This window comes from Bombina bombina, chromosome 10 (genome assembly GCF_027579735.1).
Source record: "Bombina bombina isolate aBomBom1 chromosome 10, aBomBom1.pri, whole genome shotgun sequence".
Taxonomy (NCBI): Eukaryota; Metazoa; Chordata; class Amphibia; order Anura; family Bombinatoridae; genus Bombina; species Bombina bombina.
Window position 1 is genome coordinate 5,821,971 of NC_069508.1, and position 22,113 is coordinate 5,844,083.

Below are 22,113 nucleotides of genomic sequence, written 5' to 3' on the forward strand. Positions count from 1 at the left end.
TACGTGCTGAACGTATTGACGTCAAAGTGCGGAAGCAGTGGGCTCCATGTTTGTATAGGGCAGGGCTAGGAGTCATCACTACTGGCGTCGCGTCACGTGGGTAATACAGGAACAAGAAGGTTTAGAGCCACACACAGGGCCCTGGTCATATACAGGTTAGTTACAGCTGCTGAGGGTCATATACAGGTCCTGGGGGTTAGTTACAGCTGCTGAGGGTCATATACAGGTCCTGGGGGTTAGTTACAGCTGCTGAGGGTAATATACAGGTCCTGGGGGTTAGTTACAGCTGCTAAGGGTTATATACAGGTCCTGGGGGTTAGTTACAGCTGCTGAGGGTCATATACAGGTCCTGGGGGTTAGTTACAGCTGCTGAGGGTAATATACAGGTCCTGGGGGTTAGTTACAGCTGCTAAGGGTTATATACAGGTCCTGGGGGTTAGTTACAGCTGCAGAGGGTTATATACAGGTCCTGGGGTTAGTTACAGCTGCTGAGGGTTATATACAGGTCCTGGGGGTTAGTTACAGCTGCTGAGGGTTATATACAGGTCCTGGGGGTTAGTTACAGCTGCTGAGGGTTATATACAGGTCCTGGGGGTTAGTTACAGCTGCAGATGGTTATATACAGGTCCTGGGGGTTAGTTACAGCTACTGAGGGTTATATACAGGTCCTGGGGTTAGTTACAGCTGCTGAGGGTTATATACAGGTCCTGGGGGTTCGTTACAGCTGCTGAGGGTTATATACAGGTCCTGGGGGTTAGTTACAGCTGCTGAGGGTCATATACAGGTCCTGGGGGTTCGTTACAGCTGCTGAGGGTTATATACAGGTCCTGGGGGTTAGTTACAGCTGCTGAGGGTTATATACAGGTCCTGGGGGTTAGTTACAGCTGCAGAGGGTTATATACAGGTCCTGGGGGTTAGTTACAGCTGCTGAGGGTCATATACAGGTCCTGGGGGTTCGTTACAGCTGCTGAGGGTTATATACAGGTCCTGGGGGTTCGTTACAGCTGCTGAGGGTAATATACAGGTCCTGGGGGTTCGTTACAGCTGCTGAGGGTAATATACAGGTCCTGGGGGTTAGTTACAGCTGCTGAGGGTAATATACAGGTCCTGGGGGTTAGTTACAGCTACTGAGGGTCATATACAGGTCCTGGGGGTTAGTTACAGCTACTGAGGGTAATATACAGGTCCTGGGGGTTAATTACAGCTGCTGAGGGTAATATACAGGTCCTGGGGGTTAGTTACAGCTACTGAGGGTCATATACAGGTCCTGGGGGTTAGTTACAGCTACTGAGGGTAATATACAGGTCCTGGGGGTTAGTTACAGCTACTGAGGGTCATATACAGGTCCTGGGGGTTAGTTACAGCTGCTGAGGGTCATATACAGGTCCTGGGGGTTAGTTACAGCTGCTGAGGGTCATATACAGGTCCTGGGGGTTAGTTACAGCTGCTGAGGGTAATATACAGGTCCTGGGGGTTAGTTACAGCTGCTGAGGGTTATATACAGGTCCTGGGGGTTAGTTACAGCTGCTGAGGGTTATATACAGGTCCTGGGGGTTATATACTGCTCCTGGAGGTTAGTTATAGCTTCTGAGGGTCATATACAGGTCCTGGGCTTAGTTACAGCTGCTGGGGTTCATATACAGGTCCTAGTTGTCATATACTAGTCCCAATGGCCATTTACAGTTGTTGAGGGTCATTTACTGGTTCTGGGGTTCATATACTGTTCCTTGGAATAATTTACTGCTGTTTATGGTCATATACAGGTCCTGGTGGTCATGCACTGGTCACAGTGGTCATTTACAGCTGTTGAGGGTCATATATTAGTACTGGGGGACATTTACAGATGCTGATGGTCATATAGGGTCAGTTACAGCTGGTGATGATCGTAAGTAGGTTCTAGTGGTTGTAAATAGATTTTGAAGGTTATATTCAAGTCCTTAGGGTCATATACTGGCCTTGGTGGCTATATACAGGTTTGAAGGTCATACCTACACGGGGGCACACACAGATGCAGTTTGCCAGTTACATGGAATCTGTACCCCAGAGAATAGAGGGAAAGCTCTGCACCCTACCCATAGAGCAGAGACATGCTGACTTGCCTAACCAGAAGGCTCCCCTACCTGGAAGGTGCAACTATTTTGTGCAGAGGAAGAAGAGATTCTGTAAGATGGTGACATCTGAAGGCAAGAGATTCTGTGGGGAGCATGCAGAGAATGGAGAGGTATGGAGACTGTTGGATTGAGCAACCATAGAATGGGGAGTTATGGAGATCAGGAAGCTCACACAGAGAATGGGGAGGTATGGAGACCTGGAAGCTCACACAGAGAATGGGGAGGTATGGAAACCAGGAAGCTCACGCAGAGAATAGGGAGGTATGGAGACCAGGAGACGCACACAGAGAATGAGGAAATATGGAGACCAGGAGACGCACACAGAGAATGGGGAGGTATGGAGACCAGGAGACGCACACAGAGAATGGGGAGGTATGGAGACCAGGAAGCTCAGACAGAGAATGGGGAGGTATGCAGACCAGAAAGCTCACGCAGAGAATGGGGAGGTATGGAGACCAGGAGACGCACACAGAGTATGGGGAGGTATGGAGACCAGGAGATGCACACAGAGAATGGAAGGTATGAAGATCAGGAGACGCACACAGAGAATGGGGAGGTATGGAGACCAGGAAGCTCAGACAGAGAATGGGGAGGTATGCAGACCAGAAAGCTCACACAGAGAATGGGGAGGTATGGAGACCAGGAGAAGCACACAGAGAATGGGGAGGTATGGAGATCAGGATATGCACACAGAGAATGGGGAGGTATGGAGACCAGGAGACGCACACAGAGAATGGGGAGGTATGGAGACCAGGATATGCACACAGAGAATGGGGAGGTATGGAGATCAGGAGACGCACATAGAGAATGGGGAGGTATGGAGACCAGGAAGCTCACACAGAGAATGGGGAGTTATGTAGATCAGGAGACGCACACAGAGAATGGGAAGGTATGGAGACCAGGATATGCACACAGAGAATGGGGAGGTATGGAGACCAGGAGATGCACACAGAGAATGGGTAGGTATGGAGATCAGGATATGCACACAGAGAATGGGGAGGTAAGGCGATCAGGAGACGCACATAGAGAATGGGGAGGTATGGAGATCAGGAGCATAAGAATGTACAGAGACCGGGGGAGCATGCTGACAATGGGAAGGTACGGAAACCGGGGGAGCATGCTGACAATGGGAAGGTACGGAAACCGGGGGAGAATGCTGACAATGGGAAGGTACGGAAACCGGGGGAGCATGCTGATAATGGGAAGGTATGGAGACCGGGGGAGCATGCTGATAATGGGAAGGTACGGAGACCGGGGGAGCATGCTGACAATGGGAAGGTACGAAGCCCGGGGGAGCATGCTGATAATGGGAAGGTACGGAGACCGGGGAAGCATGCTGATAATGGGAAGGTATGGAGACCGGGGAAGCATGCGTACAATAAGAATGTGGAGGGTGTGCAGATTATGGGGTATGAACAGAGAACTTTAGGAGGTTTTCAGGATTGTTGCATCAATTCCACAGATTTGCTGAATCTTACTGTTTTTGTCACAGGGTGGGGATGGAAGGAGGAGGATCCCTTGTCCCTTGGATCCCAAACAGTGAGTGACCAGTGGCTAAGAGAGAGTTTATGACCCAATACTCATCCCTCATGCTGACCCTGGTGTATTATTTATTTAGTACAGTGTATGAAGACCAGCTCCAGAAACATGTGAAGAAATGTAACTCTCGGGAGAAGCCTCAGCCGGTAAATAGATAGGGCTTTGCACTACTTCAGAGGGTGGTAAACTGCGCACCTAAAGTGTCACTAGTAGCAGCATGGTGATGCATGACCATAACCCCCTCCTTAAGACATGCCCCCCACCGATACATGACCTTAAGACATGCCCCCCACCAATACATGACCTTAACCCCTCCTTAAGAAATGCCCCCCACTGGTGCATGACCCTAATCCCCTCCTTAAATCAGGCTCTCCACTGATGCGTGACCACATGCCCTTCCTTAAGACATGCTCCCCACTTATACTTGACCACATTCCCCCCACTGATGCATGACCTTAATCTTCTCCTTAAATAAGACTCCCCACTGATGTGTGACCACATGCCCTTCCTTAATCCCTTCACTACCGGTAATTTCAGAGAAAACGTAGCAAAAATTCTATGAGCCTTGTTTTTTTTTTTATTTACCTATTAAAACTATCATTTATTTAAGTAGACAACCCAAGGTATTAATCTAGGCGGCCCATTTTGGTATATTTCATGCCACCATTTCCCTGACAAATGCGCTCATATAAAAATAAAATCATTAACTTTTTCACACACTTTGGGTTTCTCACTGAAATTATTAACATACTGCTTGTGCAGTCATAACAAAAATGGTTGTAAAAGCTTCTCTGGGGATTTGTTCAGAAATAGCAGACATACATGGCTTTGCAATTGCTTTTTGGTGATTAGAAGGTCGCCAATTGCAGCTGCACACCACACTTCTAAAATTCCTTGTATTGAAGGGGTTAATTAGTTAGCTGGTAGAAAATTACTGTATTGTAGGGATTACCCTCCCACCTGACACCTCCCTGAGCCATCCCAAACAGTTTTCTCCCCCTCCACTCAGTCTGCTAGCATGCAGTTTACAGCTTTTTTTTTGTTGGTTTGAATTTTTTTTTTTTTCTGCATTTTAGGGATCCCTCCTCAACCCTCCCACCTCCCTGATCCCTCCCCAAAAAGCTCTCTGTCACGGATACCAGGCTGCCAAGGCTACCTCCTCCCCATATTGTGGATAATTTTGTCCCCCACCAGCTTCCCTTGTATTGTTTACTCTGATTGCACATTGTCATGGAAAAAGCTGATCTCTGTCACTTGGCCCCTTCATGGCTTGCCGGACTTGCTAGTGGTCCCTGCTGAACTTTACCCTAGGTCGCTCCAGAGGCCCTTTGCCAGGCTGTCACTCCGGTCCCCAGTAACGGATCATGTCGCTTTTTGGACTGTAGCATCTGGGGACCAGGAGCTTTCCAACGACACTCTTCAAAGGCCACAGCTCCCCCGGGATCATCCCAAAACCACAACCTAGATACTGTGGGGGTCTCTATGTGTCAATGGCTCCTATGGAGGCGCCAGCCTGTCTGGAGGGGCGGGAATGGTGTGATCAGATAAGGCTCTTATCAAGATGAGACTGTGTATATAAGCTGTGTGGTTTTCCCAATAAAGGCTGTTCGTGTTTCGCCTTAATACTGGTCTTGTCTGGTTATTAGGGTGGGCTCTTGCTAAAATCACTTTCTCCGCACTAGTGGCAGCCATCTTAGGTACTGGCAGCTCTCTGCCAGTACCCAGTTTTTATTTGTTTTAGTGTTTGTTTTACTTTATTAATTTGTTCTGTAGTGTAGGGGTCCCCCCTCCTCGTGATCGTTTTGTGGTCATCCCTCACCCTAATTTTAACTTTTTTTTTTTTTTTTGCAGTATAGCATCCCATCTCGCATTTCCCCTTCAAAATTTCCTTTCCATAGTGTAGGGTCCTTTCTCCCCCCCTTGTACTGCTGTGCCACCCACCTGCCTGCCTCTCGCCTTCCTCCCACACCTCTCACCGGCAGCAATGGAGATCATTACAGACAGATCGTTCTCCGTTACTATATGAAGGCAAATGCTGGAAACCCACAAACAGCAAGTCGTCTTGGTTGTCACTTGACAGCATTATGGATGTAGTTCTACATTATGAGGTACAATGGGCTATGTACCGCATGACGTAGATCTACATTCATTTGTCCAAAGGGGTTAAACCTGATGACTAACCATAACCCAAAACATGCTCCCCACTGATACGTGACCATAACCCCCTCCTGAAGACATGCTCCCCACTGATACGTGACCATAACCCCCTCCTGAAGACATGCTCCCCACTGATACGTGACCATAACCCCCTCCTGAAGACATGCTCCCCACTGATACGTGACCATAACCCCCTCCTGAAGACATGCTCCCCACTGATACGTGACCATAACCCAAAACATGCTCCCCACTGATACGTGACCATAACCCCCTCCTTAAGACATGCTCCCCACTGATACGTGACCATAACCCCCTTCTGAAGACATGCTCCCCACTGATATGTGACCATAACCCCCTCCTGAAGACATGCTCCCCACTGATATGTGACCATAACCCCCTCCTTAAGACATGCTCCCCACTGATATGTGACATAACCCTCTCCTTAAGACATGCTCCCCACTGATATGTGACATAACCCTCTCCTTAAGACATGCTCCCCACTGATATGTGACATAACCCCCTCCTTAAGACATGCTCCCCACTGATATGTGACCATAACCCCCTCCTGAAGACATGCTCCCCACTGATATGTGACATAACCCTCTCCTTAAGACATGCTCCCCACTGATATGTGACATAACCGCCTCCTTAAGACATGCTCCCCACTGATATGTGACCATATCCCCCTCCTTAAGACATGCTCCCCACTGATATGTGACCATAACCCCCTCCTTAAGACATGCTCCCCACTGATATGTGACCATAACCCCCTCCTTAAGACATGCTCCCCACTGATATGTGACCATAACCCCCTCCTTAAGACGTGCTCCCCACTGATATGTGACATAACCCCCTCCTTAAGACATGCTCCCCACTGATATGTGACATAACCCCCTCCTTAAGACGTGCTCCCCACTGATATGTGACATAACCCTCTCCTTAAGACGTGCTCCCCACTGATATGTGACCATAACCCCCTCCTTAAGACATGCTCCCCACTGATATGTGACCATAACCCCCTCCTTAAGACATGCTCCCCACTGATATGTGACATAACTCTCTCCTTAAGACATGCTCCCCACTGATATGTGACCATAACCCCCTCCTTAAGACATGCTCCCCACTGATATGTGACCATAACCCCCTCCTTAAGACATGCTCCCCACTGATACGTGACCATAAACCCCTCCTTATGAAACGTGCTCCCCAGTCCCCATTGATATGTGACATAACCCCCTCCTTAAGACATGCTCCCCACTGATATGTGACCCTATCCCCCCTCCTTAAGACATGCTCCCCACTGATATGTGACCATAACCCTCTCCTTAAGACATGCTCCCCACTGATATGTGACATAACCCTCTCCTTAAGACATGCTCCCCACTGATATGTGACATAACCCCCTCCTTAAGACATGCTCCCCACTGATATGTGACCATATCCCCCTCCTTAAGACATGCTCCCCACTGATATGTGACATAACCCTCTCCTTAAGACATGCTCCCCACTGATATGTGACCATAACCCCCTCCTTAAGACATGCTCCCCACTTGATATGTGACATAACCCTCTCCTTAAGACATGCTCCCCACTGATATGTGACATAACCCTCTCCTTAAGACATGCTCCCCACTGATATGTGACATAACCCTCTCCTTAAGACATGCTCCCCACTGATATGTGACCATAACCCCCTCCTTAAGACATGCTCCCCACTGATATGTGACCATAACCCCCTCCTTAAGACATGCTCCCCACTGATATGTGACATAACCCTCTCCTTAAGACATGCTCCCCACTGAAACGTGACCATAACCCCCTCCTTAAGACATGCTCCCCACTGATACGTGACCATAACCCCCTCCTTAAGACATGCTCCCCACTGAAACGTGACCATAACCCCCTCCTTAAGACATGCTCCCCACTGAAACGTGACCATAACCCCCTCCTTAAGACGTGCTCCCCACTGAAACGTGACCATAACCCCCTCCTTAAGACATGCTCCCCACTGAAACGTGACCATAACCCCCTCCTTAAGACATGCTCCCCACTGAAACGTGACCATAACCCCCTCCTTAAGACATGCTCTCCACTGAAACGTGACCATAACCCCCTTCTTAAGACATGCTCCCCACTGATACGTGACCATAACCCCCTCCTTAAGACATGCTCCCCACTGATACGTGACCATAAACCCCTCCTTATGAAACGTGCTCCCCACTGATACGTGACCATAACCCCCTCCTTAAGACATGCTCCCCATTGATACGTGACCATAAACCCTTCCTTAAGACATGTTCCCCACTGAAACGTGACCATAACCCCCTCCTTAAGATGTGATCCCCACTAATACATGACCATAACCCCCTCCTTAAAGGGACACTGAACCCAAAATTTTTCTTTTGTGATTCATATAGAGCAAGCAATGTTAAGCAACTTTCTAATTTACTCCTAGTATCAATTTTTCTTCTTTCTCTTGCTTTCTTTATTTGAAAAAGAAGATATCTAAGCTAAGGAGCAAGCCAATTTGTGGTTCAGAACCATGGACAGCACTTTTTTATTGGTGCTGTCCAATCAGCAAGGACAACCCAGGTTGTTCACCAAAAATGGGCCGGCATCTAAACTTAAATTCTTGCTTTTCACATAAAGATACCAAGAGAATAAATAAAATTTGACAAAGGAGTAAATTAGAAAGATGCTTAAAATTGCATGCTCTATCTGAATCATGAAAGAAAAATTTGGGTACAGTGTCCCTTTAAGACATGCTCCCTCCTGATACATGATCATAACCTCATTCTTAAGACATGCTTCCCATTGATGCATGACCATTACCCCATAATTTATCTCTTTGAGCCCAGATACCTACGGATGCTTGAACATAATCCCCTTCTTAACTCCATCTACCCACTGATGTATAAGAAACATAGCGCTAGTTACCTATTGCTCTCTGTTCCTACAAGTAAACCCACCTGTTTGCCATATGGTGGTGTTACATGTCACTAAACCAAACAAAGGCTAAACACCAACTTTAATGTTGGGCATAACTCAGTCAAGTAGTTGGGTAGGATCTGATGAGTTTGCTGTTGTAACCTCCCTGTTTGTATGCTTCAGGTGTATTATGTGCAAAATGTGAACGCTGGACCCCAGGACACAGATACCTGTGAGAATCAGGTTTGTAAAATAAGTCACATTGTCTTCCTTTTGTAGAGAGAAGTGTCATTGCATCTGCGTATATTGTTTAGCTGTCATTGTGAATGATACCGCTGTTCTCCGGCTTTACAATACTAAAGCAATTAGGCCTTTGTCATGAAACTGTTTATGGTCACCACAGCCCTGACACTCTATTTGTCCGTAGGTGACTATCAGCTCTTTGTCCAAGGAGGAGCTTCTGAGCCTGACGGAGCTGCTGACGCACGTCACTAGTGGTGAGTGAGCATCAGTCATATTGAAAGAGACAGAGCAGGCGGGGGGAGTGCTGGGTATATGCATGGGGACATCTTCATGTAGATTATGTGGGATTTACATGTGAATGTCTTATGCAGGGCTGGAACCACCATTACCAGACAAGAAATTCTCACATCAGGCTTTACAGGGAGCACTGAATGACCCAACCAATGGAGAGTCTGCCAAAAAGCACCTCAGACAGCAGGTATGAGAGCCCAGAATGCCACCCCTGTGCCAGGTGAAGTGCTGGCCAGCTCAGTGCCGGGTGCTATAAAATAGACCTCAGAGTTCCTATATAGTCAGATACTCCAAGAACGAAGGAGGTGTTGGCTGAGGGTGAAGAGTAAAGAGCATGGTGAGAGGTCTGTACTGCTTATTGCAGGACCTACACAACAGCTTCACTTATGATGACATTGTAGGAGGATTTGTTCTGGCAGCTGATTGGCTTGTCTTAAAAGAAAGGGCCATAAATTCTATGTTTAGGGACACTCGTGTTAAACTGTATGAGATGGTATTTAAACCCACCTAGCAGAGCGGATTCCTCTAGCTCTGGAGATACAGAATGCCATGGTCGTGAAGCTTAGGAGATATAGAATGCTGTGCTCATGAAGCTCAGGAGATACAGAATGCCTTGCTCAGGAGATACAGAATGCCTTGCTCAGGAGATACAGAATGCCTTGCTCAGGAGATACAGAATGCCGTGCTCATGAAGCTCAGGAGATACAGAATGCCCTGCTCATGATGCTCAGGAGATACAGAATGCCCTGCTCATGATGCTCAGGAGATACAGAATGCCCTGCTCATGATGCTCAGGAGATACAGAATGCCCTGCTCATGATGCTCAGGAGATACAGAATGTCCTGCTCATGAAGCTCAGGAGATACAGAATGCCCTGCTTATGAAGCTCAGGAGATACAGAATGCCCTGCTCATGATGCTCAGGAGACACAGAATGTCCTGCTTATGTAGCTCAGGAGATACAGAATGCCCTGCTCATGATGCTCAGGAGACACAGAATGTGCCCTGCTCATGATGCTCAGGAGACACAGAATGCCCTGCTCATGATGCTCAGGAGATACAGAATGTGCTGCTTATGAAGCTCGGGAGATACAGAATGCCCTGCTCATGATGCTCAGGAGATACAGAATGCCCTGCTCATGATGATCAGGAGATACAGAATGTCCTGCTTATGAAGCTCAGGAGATACAGAATGCCCTTCTCAGGAGATACAGAATGTCCTGCTTATGAAGCTCAGGAGATACAGAATGCCCTGCTCATGATGCTCAGGAGATACAGAATGTCCTGCTTATGAAGCTCAGGAGATACAGAATGTCCTGCTTATGAAGCTCAGGAGATACAGAATGTCCTGCTTATGAAGCTCAGGAGATACAGAATGTCCTGCTTATGAAGCTCAGGAGATACAGAATGTCCTGCTTATGAAGCTCAGGAGATACAGAATGTCCTGCTTATGAAGCTCAGGAGATACAGAATGCCCTGCTCATGATGCTCAGGAGATACAGAATGCCCTGCTTATGAAGCTCAGGAGATACAGAATGCCCTGCTCATGATGCTCAGGAGATACAGAATGCCCTGCTTATGAAGTTCAGGAGATACAGAATGTGCTGCTTATGAAGCTCGGGAGATACAGAATGCCCTGCTCATGATGCTCAGGAGATACAGAATGTCCTGCTTATGAAGCTCAGGAGATACAGAATGCCCTGCTCAGGAGATACAGAATGTCCTGCTTATGAAGCTCAGGAGATACAGAATGCCCTGCTCATGATGCTCAGGAGATACAGAATGCCCTGCTCATGATGCTCAGGAGTTACAGAATGCCCTGCTCATGATGCTCAGGAGATACAGAATGTCCTGCTTATGATGCTCAGGAGATACAGAATGCCCTGCTTATGAATCTCAGGAGATACAGAATGTCCTGCTTATGAAGCTCAGGAGATACAGAATGCCCTGCTCATGATGCTCAGGAGACACAGAATGCCCTGCTTATGAAGCTCAGGAGATACAGAATGTCCTGCTCATGAAGCTCAGGAGATACAGAATGCCCTGCTTATGAAGCTCAGGAGACACAGAATGCCCTGCTCATGATGCTCAGGAGACACAGAATGCCCTGCTTATGAAGCTCAGGAGATACAGAATGCCCTGCTCATGATGCTCAGGAGACACAGAATGCCCTGCTCATGATGCTCAGGAGATACAGAATGCCCTGCTCATGATGCTCAGGAGATACAGAATGCCCTGCTCATGATGCTCAGGAGATACAGAATGCCCTGCTCATGATGCTCAGGAGATACAGAATGTCCTGCTTATGATGCTCAGGAGATACAGAATGCCCTGCTTATGAAGCTCAGGAGATACAGAATGTCCTGCTTATGAAGCTCAGGAGATACAGAATGCCCTGCTCATGATGCTCAGGAGATACAGAATGCCCTGCTCATGATGCTCAGGAGATACAGAATGCCCTGCTTATGAAGCTCAGGAGATACAGAATGTCCTGCTTATGAAGCTCGGGAGATACAGAATGCCCTGCTCATGATGCTCAGGAGACACAGAATGCCCTGCTCATGATGCTCAGGAGATACAGAATGCCCTGCTCATGATGCTCAGGAGACACAGAATGCCCTGCTCATGATGCTCAGGAGACACAGAATGCCCTGCTCATGATGCTCAGGAGACACAGAATGCCCTGCTCATGATGCTCAGGAGACACAGAATGCCCTGCTCATGATGCTCAGGAGATACAGAATGCCCTGCTCATGATGCTCAGGAGACACAGAATGCCCTGCTCATGATGCTCAGGAGACACAGAATGCCCTGCTTATGAAGCTCAGGAGATACAGAATGCCCTGCTCATGATGCTCAGGAGACACAGAATGCCCTGCTCATGATGCTCAGGAGACACAGAATGCCCTGCTTATGAAGCTCAGGAGATAGTTTGTTTGTTACAAGTGTAAAACCTCAAAGATAGATTTGTAGCTGTGTCTTGTATTAGTTATAACTGATATTTTATACGTTTCATGGAATAGCATAATGTTACCTAATCATTGTGGAAAACTAAACTTATAGGGAAAAAATAAATTCCTCAAAACCCTTCACATGAACATTTATTTAAAAAAATAAACAAGCTTGCAGGAACTAGCCTGACATAAACCCACTGATACAGGAACTAGCATAGTTCACGTAGACTCCTCCCTATTCTAGTCTTCATTGTCTCCGTTTCATTTTTCTTTGAAAAGTTCAAGTTTGTAAAAATTATTTTTTTGATGTGTTTTATTTCTGTTGTGTCAGTCGAAAGAGGTATATTTTATACTTATAGCGATTTATTGCCCCAGTGCTGTACGTTTGAGGCAAGCAAGCCCGGTGCTGTACGTTGGAGGCAAGTGGGGGCTGTACGTTAGAGGTCGAGGTTGTACGTTAGAGGCAAAAGGGGCCTGTGCGGTACGTTAGAGGCCGGGGCTGTACGTTAGAGGCAAGTGGAGGCCGTGTTGTACGTTAGAGGCTGGCAAGGTAAGTGGTCGGCATTAGCAATGTATGGGCCAGGTACTGTACAACCAGTACCATGTTTGCCTGGTGACAGACATTATTTCCATATGAGCTCACGCTGATGCTTCTTTGGTACAGTCGGTGACCTAGGAGATGATAGGTAGCTGGGTGTATGTAGGTTGTGAGGGAAGGTTATTACTGGGTAGCTATGTTTTTTTCTTTGCAGGATTCTATTCTGGGTCACTTGGAAAGTTTGGGCTTGCTTGGGGATTCTCATTGTTTTGTGGAGTTTGGAGCTGGACGGGGAAAACTGTCCCACTGGGTTGACATTGCTACACATCAGGCTGACAATGTTCACTTTCTGCTGGTGGAGAGAGCAACTACGAGATTTAAGGTGAGCTCCTGCCAGTCTTTTTGTCCATTTGCATATTGGGGCCCTGAGGTGTCAGCTAGTTATTAATACAATACACTTACTGATGTGTGACGTGACACAGTTATTAATATGATACTTACTGACGTGTGACGTGACAGTTATTAATACAATACACTTACTGATGTGTGACGTGACACAGTTATTAATACAATACACTTACTGATGTGTGACGTGACACAGTTATTAATACAATACACTTACTGATGTGTGACGTGACAGTTATTAATATGATACTTACTGACGTGTGACGTGACAGTTATTAATACAATACACTTACTGATGTGTGACGTGACAGTTATTAATACAATACACTTACTGATGTGTGACGTCACACAGTTATTAATACAATACACTTACTGATGTGTGACGTGACAGTTATTAATATGATACTTACTGACGTGTGACGTGACAGTTATTAATACAATACACTTACTGATGTGTGACGTGACAGTTATTAATACAATACACTTACTGATGTGTGACGTCACACAGTTATTAATACAATACACTTACTGATGTGTGACGTGACACAGTTATTAATATAATACACTTACTGATGTGTGACGTGACAGTTATTAATACAATACACTTACTGATGTGTGACGTGACACAGTTATTAATATGATACTTACTGACGTGTGAAGTGACAGTTATTAATAAAATACACTTACTGATGTGTGACGTGACAGTTATTAATATGATACTTACTGACGTGTGACGTGACAGTTATTAATAAAATACACTTACTGATGTGTGACGTGACAGTTATTAATACAATACACTTACTGATGTGTGACGTGACAGTTATTAATACAATACACTTACTGATGTGTGACGTGACACAGTTATTAATACAATACACTTACTGATGTGTGACGTGACAGTTATTAATATGATACTTACTGACGTGTGACGTGACAGTTATTAATAAAATACACTTACTGATGTGTGACGTGACAGTTATTAATACAATACACTTACTGATGTGTGACGTGACAGTTATTAATACAATACACTTACTGATGTGTGACGTGACACAGTTATTAATATAATACACTTACTGATGTGTGACGTGACACAGTTATTAATACAATACACTTACTGATGTGTGACGTGACACAGTTATTAATACAATACACTTACTGATGTGTGACGTGACACAGTTATTAATGTAATACACTTACTGACGTGTAATATCATATGACGTGTATAATACATTTATTGGTTTGTGAGATGACGCAGCTGGTTATTAATATAATACATTTATTGGTTTGTGAGATGACGCAGCTGGTTATTAATATAATACATTTATTGGTTTGTGACATGACGCAGCTGGTTATTAATATAATACATTTATTGCTTTGTGACATGACGCAGCTGGTTATTAATATAATACATTTATTGCTTTGTGAGATGACGCAGCTGGTTATTAATATAATACATTTATTGCTTTGTGAGATGACGCAGCTGGTTATTAATATAATACGTTTATTGCTTTGTGAGATGACGCAGCTGGTTATTAATATAATACGTTTATTGCTTTGTGACATGACGCAGCTGGTTATTAATATAATACGTTTATTGCTTTGTGACATGACGCAGCTGGTTATTAATATAATACGTTTATTGCAGGTGGACGGGAAGCTAAGGCACTCTGTGTTTGAGCGGCTTCATATTGACATCCAGCACCTTTGCTTAGGTAAGGCGATAGACGTCATCAGAGTGTCAGGGTGTGACTGTGTAACTTGTGTCATTTCTGCTCTTCAGAACGGATCCCCAGCCTCATACAGAAGCAGCTTCCACTGGTTGGAATCGGTAAACATTTGTGTGGAGCAGGAACAGGTTGGTCTTGCAGTGATAACGACGGGGTGGCTTCTCTGTTAGTCTATTAGTGTAATGTTGTAATCTGCTGATATCTGATGTTGCAGACCTCGCTCTGCGCTGCCTGGTGCCGGATTACTCTCCAGATGAGGAGCCCTCAGCAAAGCGAAATAGATTAGACCCATCAGCAGGTGGTTCAAACCTAGAGCCAGTATGTGCACAGTGCCCTCCAGTGGTGGGGATCGCCATTGCTCTGTGCTGTCATCACCGATGCGATTGGCAACACTATGTAGGGAGAGACTACTTCCAGAGGTTGGGCATTGGGCACAGGGAATTTAGTATCTTCCAACGTATGTCCAGCTGGGCAACCTGTGGTATGAGGACACCACACTCTGAGAGGCTACATGGCAAAGAGGAACATGGTGTGGAGCAAAGAGAAGGAGAGTGTAACCAGCCTACTGCAGGGTAAGTTTAGAAACACAGACCTAATCCTCATGCAGCTCATTGGTTTTATTACAAGTTCTCTCGTCTCTTCTAGAGTTTTCACTGTTCAAGAAAGGGAGAATTTAGGGCGCCTTTGTAAACTGCTGATAGACCGTGGGCGTGTGGATTACCTGAGCCGGAAAGGATACACAGCCACCCTCCGGTGTTACACAGAGCCTGGGGTGTCACTGGAGAACGTGCTGCTCACTGCTGTAACCCAGTAACTATCAGGGGCGCACACTGAGCTGGATGATGCAAGATCTTTGTCTTACAGAAGTAGATGCAGTGACTCTGTCGGACGAAATGGACTAGGGGGCGAGTGATCCTCCATTCTCACCAGGAGCCAATTGTGACCCCTCAGGGATAAATAACCGGTTCAGCCAGAGCGACACTTTACTGCACAGGTGACTCGGTTCTGGGAGATGGCGTTTCTGAAAGACAAATGGTACCCGTGTTACTCCCTGGAGTATAGATGCCATTCTGCTGTATGCTCTGACCATCTGTTTTGGTAAAGAAGACTGTACCTTCCTAGTCTTATAGTGATTCTCAATACAAACAGATTCATGGACGTAACTAACATTTTTATAAGCAATTAAATTACTGTTTTATACATTTCAAATTGTTTGTTTTCCAGTTTGGTTAACACATGATCTGCTGTATCATATTGAGGGCGTATGCTTCTGTGTGTGTGCTGTATCATATTGAGGGCGTATGCTTCTGTATCTGTATGTGTGTGCTGTATCATATGGAGGGCGTATGCTTCTGTATCTGTGTGTGTGTGCTGTATCATATTGAGGGCGTATGCTTCTGTATCTGTGTGTGTGTGCTGTGTCATATTGAGGGCGTATGCTTCTGTGTGTGTGTGCTGTATCATATTGAGGGCGTATGCTTCTGTATCTGTGTGTGTGTGCTGTGTCATATTGAGGGCGTATGCTTCTGTATCTGTGTGTGTGTGCTGTATCATATTGAGGGCGTATGCTTCTGTATCTGTGTGTGCTGTATCATATTGAGGGCGTATGCTTCTGTATCTGTGTGTGCTGTATCATATTGAGGGCGTATGCTTCTGTATCTGTGTGTGCTGTATCATATTGAGGGCGTATGCTTCTGTATCTGTGTGTGCTGTATCATATTGAGGGCGTATGCTTCTGTATCTGTGTGTGCTGTATCATATTGAGGGCGTATGCTTCTGTATCTGTGTGTGCTGTATCATATTGAGGGCGTATGCTTCTGTATCTGTGTGTGTGCTGTATCATATTGAGGGCGTATGCTTCTGTATCTGTGTGTGCTGTATCATATTGAGGGCGTATGCTTCTGTATCTGTGTGTGCTGTATCATATTGAGGGCGTATGCTTCTGTATCTGTGTGTGCTGTATCATATTGAGGGCGTATGCTTCTGTATCTGTGTGTGCTGTATCATATTGAGGGCGTATGCTTCTGTATCTGTGTGTGTGTGTGCTGTATCATATTGAGGGCGTATGCTTCTGTATCTGTGTGTGTGCTGTATCATATTGAGGGCGTATGCTTCTGTATCTGTGTGTGTGCTGTATCATATTGAGGGCGTATGCTTCTGTATCTGTGTGTGCTGTATCATATTGAGGGCGTATGCTTCTGTATCTGTGTGTGCTGTATCATATTGAGGGCGTATGCTTCTGTATCTGTGTGTGCTGTATCATATTGAGGGCGTATGCTTCTGTATCTGTGTGTGCTGTATCATATTGAGGGCGTATGCTTCTGTATCTGTGTGTGTGCTGTATCATATTGAGGGCGTATGCTTCTGTATCTGTATCTGTGTGTGTGTGCTGTATCATATTGAGGGCGTATGCTTCTGTATCTGTGTGTGTGTGCTGTATCATATTGAGGGCGTATGCTTCTGTATCTGTGTGTGTGTGCTGTATCATATTGAGGGCGTATGCTTCTGTATCTGTGTGTGTGCTGTATCATATTGAGGGCGTATGCTTCTGTATCTGTGTGTGTGCTGTATCATATTGAGGGCGTATGCTTCTGTATCTGTGTGTGCTGTATCATATTGAGGGCGTATGCTTCTGTATCTGTGTGTGTGCTGTATCATATTGAGGGCGTATGCTTCTGTATCTGTGTGTGCTGTATCATATTGAGGGCGTATGCTTCTGTATCTGTGTGTGTGCTGTGTCATATTGAGGGCGTATGCTTCTGTATCTGTGTGTGTGCTGTATCATATTGAGGGCGTATGCTTCTGTATCTGTGTGTGTGCTGTATCATATTGAGGGCGTATGCTTCTGTATCTGTGTGTGTGCTGTATCATATTGAGGGCGTATGCTTCTGTATCTGTGTGTGTGTTTGTGTGCTGTATCATATTGAGGGCGTATGCTTCTGTATCTGTGTGTGTGTGTGCTGTATCATATTGAGGGCGTATGCTTCTGTATCTGTGTGTGCTGTATCATATTGAGGGCGTATGCTTCTGTATCTGTGTGTGTGTGCTGTGTCATATTGAGGGCGTATGCTTCTGTATCTGTGTGTGTGTGCTGTGTCATATTGAGGGCGTATGCTTTGTTCTGAGGGTATGTTCGCTGTGTATTGGGGTATGCTTTGTGTGTGCTGTGTACATATTGAGGGCGTATGCTTCTGTATCTGTGTGTGCTGTATCATATTGAGGGCGTATGCTTCTGTATCTGTGTGTGCTGTGTCATATTGAGGGCGTATGCTTCTGTATCTGTGTGTGTGTGTGCTGTATCATATTGAGGGCGTATGCTTCTGTATCTGTGTGTGCTGTGTCATATTGAGGGCGTATGCTTCTGTGTGTGTGTGTGTGTGCTGTGTCATATTGAGGGCGTATGCTTCTGTATCTGTGTGTGTGTGCTGTATCATATTGAGGGCGTATGCTTCTGTATCTGTGTGTGCTGTGTCATATTGAGGGCGTATGCTTCTGTGTGTGTGTGTGTGCTGTATCATATTGAGGGCGTATGCTTCTGTGTGTGTGTGCTGTATCATATTGAGGGCGTATGCTTCTGTATCTGTGTGTGTGTGCTGTATCATATTGAGGGCGTATGCTTCTGTATCTGTGTGTGTGTGCTGTATCATATTGAGGGCGTATGCTTCTGTATCTCTGTGTGTGTGCTGTATCATATTGAGGGCGTATGCTTCTGTATCTGTGTGTGTGCTGTATCATATTGAGGGCGTATGCTTCTGTATCTGTGTGTGCTGTATGGTGTGTGCTGTATCATATTGAGGGCGTATGCTTCTGTATCTGTGTGTGCTGTATCATATTGAGGGCGTATGCTTCTGTATCTGTGTGTGTGTGCTGTATCATATTGAGGGCGTATGCTTCTGTATCTGTGTGTGTGCTGTATCATATTGAGGGCGTATGCTTCTGTATCTGTGTGTGTGCTGTATCATATTGAGGGCGTATGCTTCTGTATCTGTGTGTGCTGTATCATATTGAGGGCGTATGCTTCTGTATCTGTGTGTGTGTGCTGTATCATATTGAGGGCGTATGCTTCTGTATCTGTGTGTGCTGTATCATATTGAGGGCGTATGCTTCTGTATCTGTGTGTGCTGTATCATATTGAGGGCGTATGCTTCTGTATCTGTGTGTGTGTGCTGTATCATATTGAGGGCGTATGCTTCTGTATCTGTGTGTGTGTGCTGTATCATATTGAGGGCGTATGCTTCTGTATCTGTGTGCTGTATCATATTGAGGGCGTATGCTTCTGTATCTGTGTGTGTGCTGTATCATATTGAGGGCGTATGCTTCTGTATCTGTGTGTGCTGTATCATATTGAGGGCGTATGCTTCTGTATCTGTGTGTGTGCTGTATCATATTGAGGGCGTATGCTTCTGTATCTGTGTGTGTGCTGTGTCATATTGAGGGCGTATGCTTCTGTATCTGTGTGTGTGCTGTATCATATTGAGGGCGTATGCTTCTGTATCTGTGTGTGTGTGCTGTATCATATTGAGGGCGTATGCTTCTGTATCTGTGTGTGTGTGCTGTATCATATTGAGGGCGTATGCTTCTGTATCTGTGTGTGTGTGTGCTGTATCATATTGAGGGCGTATGCTTCTGTATCTGTGTGTGCTGTATCATATTGAGGGCGTATGCTTCTGTATCTGTGTGTGTGCTGTATCATATTGAGGGCGTATGCTTCTGTATCTGTGTGTGCTGTGTCATATTGAGGGCGTATGCTTCTGTATCTGTGTGTGCTGTATCATATTGAGGGCGTATGCTTCTGTATCTGTGTGTGTGCTGTGTCATATTGAGGGCGTATGCTTCTGTATCTGTGTGTGTGTGTGCTGTATCATATTGAGGGCGTATGCTTCTGTATCTGTGTGTGTGTGCTGTATCATATTGAGGGCGTATGCTTCTGTATCTGTGTGTGTGTGCTGTATCATATTGAGGGCGTATGCTTCTGTATCTGTGTGTGTGCTGTATCATATTGAGGGCGTATGCTTCTGTATCTGTGTGTGCTGTATCATATTGAGGGCGTATGCTTCTGTATCTGTGTGTGCTGTGTCATATTGAGGGCGTATGCTTCTGTATCTGTGTGTGTGCTGTATCATATTGAGGGCGTATGCTTCTGTATCTGTGTGTGCTGTTTCATATTGAGGGCGTATGCTTCTGTATCTGTGTGTGTGTGCTGTATCATATTGAGGGCGTATGCTTCTGTATCTGTGTGTGTGTGCTGTATCATATTGAGGGCGTATGCTTCTGTATCTGTGTGTGCTGTGTCATATTGAGGGCGTATGCTTCTGTATCTGTGTGTGTGCTGTATCATATTGAGGGCGTATGCTTCTGTATCTGTGTGTGTGCTGTATCATATTGAGGGCGTATGCTTCTGTATCTGTGTGTGCTGTATCATATTGAGGGCGTATGCTTCTGTATCTGTGTGTGCTGTATCATATTGAGGGCGTATGCTTCTGTATCTGTGTGTGTGTGCTGTATCATATTGAGGGCGTATGCTTCTGTATCTGTGTGTGTGTGCTGTATCATATTGAGGGCGTATGCTTCTGTATCTGTGTGTGTGCTGTATCATATTGAGGGCGTATGCTTCTGTATCTGTGTGTGTGCTGTATCATATTGAGGGCGTATGCTTCTGTATCTGTGTGTGGTGCTGTATCATATTGAGGGCGTATGCTTCTGTATCTGTGTGTGTGCTGTATCATATTGAGGGCGTATGCTTCTGTATCTGTGTGTGTGTGCTGTATCATATTGAGGGCGTATGCTTCTGTATCTGTGTGTGTGTGCTGTATCATATTGAGGGCGTATGCTTCTGTATCTGTGTGTGTGCTGTATCATATTGAGGGCGTATGCTTCTGTATCTGTGTGTGTGCTGTATCATATTGAGGGCGTATGCTTCTGTATCTGTGGTGTGCTGTATCATATTGAGGGCGTATGCCTTCTGTATCTGTGGTGTGCTGTATCTCATATTGAGGGCGTATAGCTTCTGTATCTGTGTGTGTGCTGTATCATATTGAGGGCGTATGCTTCTGTATCTGTGTGTGCTGTATCATATTGAGGGCGTATGCTTCTGTATCTGTGTGTGCTGTATCATATTGAGGGCGTATGCTTCTGTATCTGTGTGTGCTGTATCATACTGAGGGCGTATGCTTCTGTGGAGCCTGTGTGTGTTGTGCTGTAGTCATATTGAGGCGTAGTATCTTCTGATCGGTGTGTGTTTGGTGCTGTATCATATTGAGTGACGTATGCTCTGTATCTGTGTGTGTTGCTGTATCATATTGAGGGCGTATGCTTCTGTACTGGTGTGCTGTATCATATTGAGGCGTATGCGTCTTATCTGTGTGTGTGTGCTGTACATAATTGAGGGCGTAAGCTTCTGTATCTGTGTGTGTGTGCTGTATCAATATTGAGGGCGTATGCTTCTGTATCTGTGGTGTGTGTGCTGGATCATATTGAGGGCGTATGCTTCTGTATCTGTGTGTGTGTGCTGTATCATATTGAGGGCGTATGCTTCTGTATCTGTGTGTGTGTGCTGTATCATATTGAGGGCGTATGCTTCTGTATCTGTGTGTGTGTGCTGTATCATATTGAGGGCGTATGCTTCTGTATCTGTGTGTGTGCTGTATCATATTGAGGGCGTATGCTTCTGTATCTGTGTGTGTGCTGTATCATATTGAGGGCGTATGCTTCTGTATCTGTGTGTGTGTGCTGTATCATATTGAGGGCGTATGCTTCTGTATCTGTGTGTGTGCTGTATCATATTGAGGGCGTATGCTTCTGTATCTGTGTGTGTGCTGTATCATATTGAGGGCGTATGCTTCTGTATCTGTGTGTGTGCTGTATCATATTGAGGGCGTATGCTTCTGTATCTGTGTGTGTGTGCTGTATCATATTGAGGGCGTATGCTTCTGTATCTGTGTGTGCTGTATCATATTGAGGGCGTATGCTTCTGTATCTGTGTGTGTGCTGTATCATATTGAGGGCGTATGCTTCTGTATCTGTGTGTGTGCTGTATCATATTGAGGGCGTATGCTTCTGTATCTGTGTGTGTGTGCTGTATCATATTGAGGGCGTATGCTTCTGTATCTGTGTGTGCTGTATCATATTGAGGGCGTATGCTTCTGTATCTGTGTGTGTGCTGTATCATATTGAGGGCGTATGCTTCTGTATCTGTGTGTGTGCTGTATCATATTGAGG

General features: G+C 45.7%; 2 protein-coding genes across 2 annotated transcripts in view; one reads left to right on the forward strand and one right to left on the reverse strand.

The window, feature by feature from the left end:
• The first annotated feature begins 182 nt into the window (after positions 1-182).
• Positions 183-16,104, forward strand: TRMT13 (tRNA methyltransferase 13 homolog). The gene is made up of 11 exons (XM_053693730.1): positions 183-2,221; positions 3,604-3,650; positions 3,730-3,796; positions 8,919-8,978; positions 9,163-9,232; positions 9,350-9,456; positions 12,975-13,142; positions 14,814-14,880; positions 14,949-15,023; positions 15,110-15,467; positions 15,541-16,104. The coding sequence occupies exons 1-11, from the start codon at positions 2,009-2,011 to the stop codon at positions 15,707-15,709; spliced, it is 1,401 nt and encodes a 466-aa protein (XP_053549705.1). The 5' UTR covers positions 183-2,008; the 3' UTR covers positions 15,710-16,104.
• The window catches only part of LRRC39 (leucine rich repeat containing 39), a 158,031-nt gene continuing 150,345 nt past the window's right edge, over positions 14,428-22,113 (reverse strand). Inside the window, exon 9 of the mRNA XM_053693731.1 lies at positions 14,428-15,916. Coding sequence (XP_053549706.1) covers positions 15,879-15,916 — 38 coding nt within the window. The 3' untranslated portion in view covers positions 14,428-15,878. The remainder of the gene's footprint in view (positions 15,917-22,113) is intronic.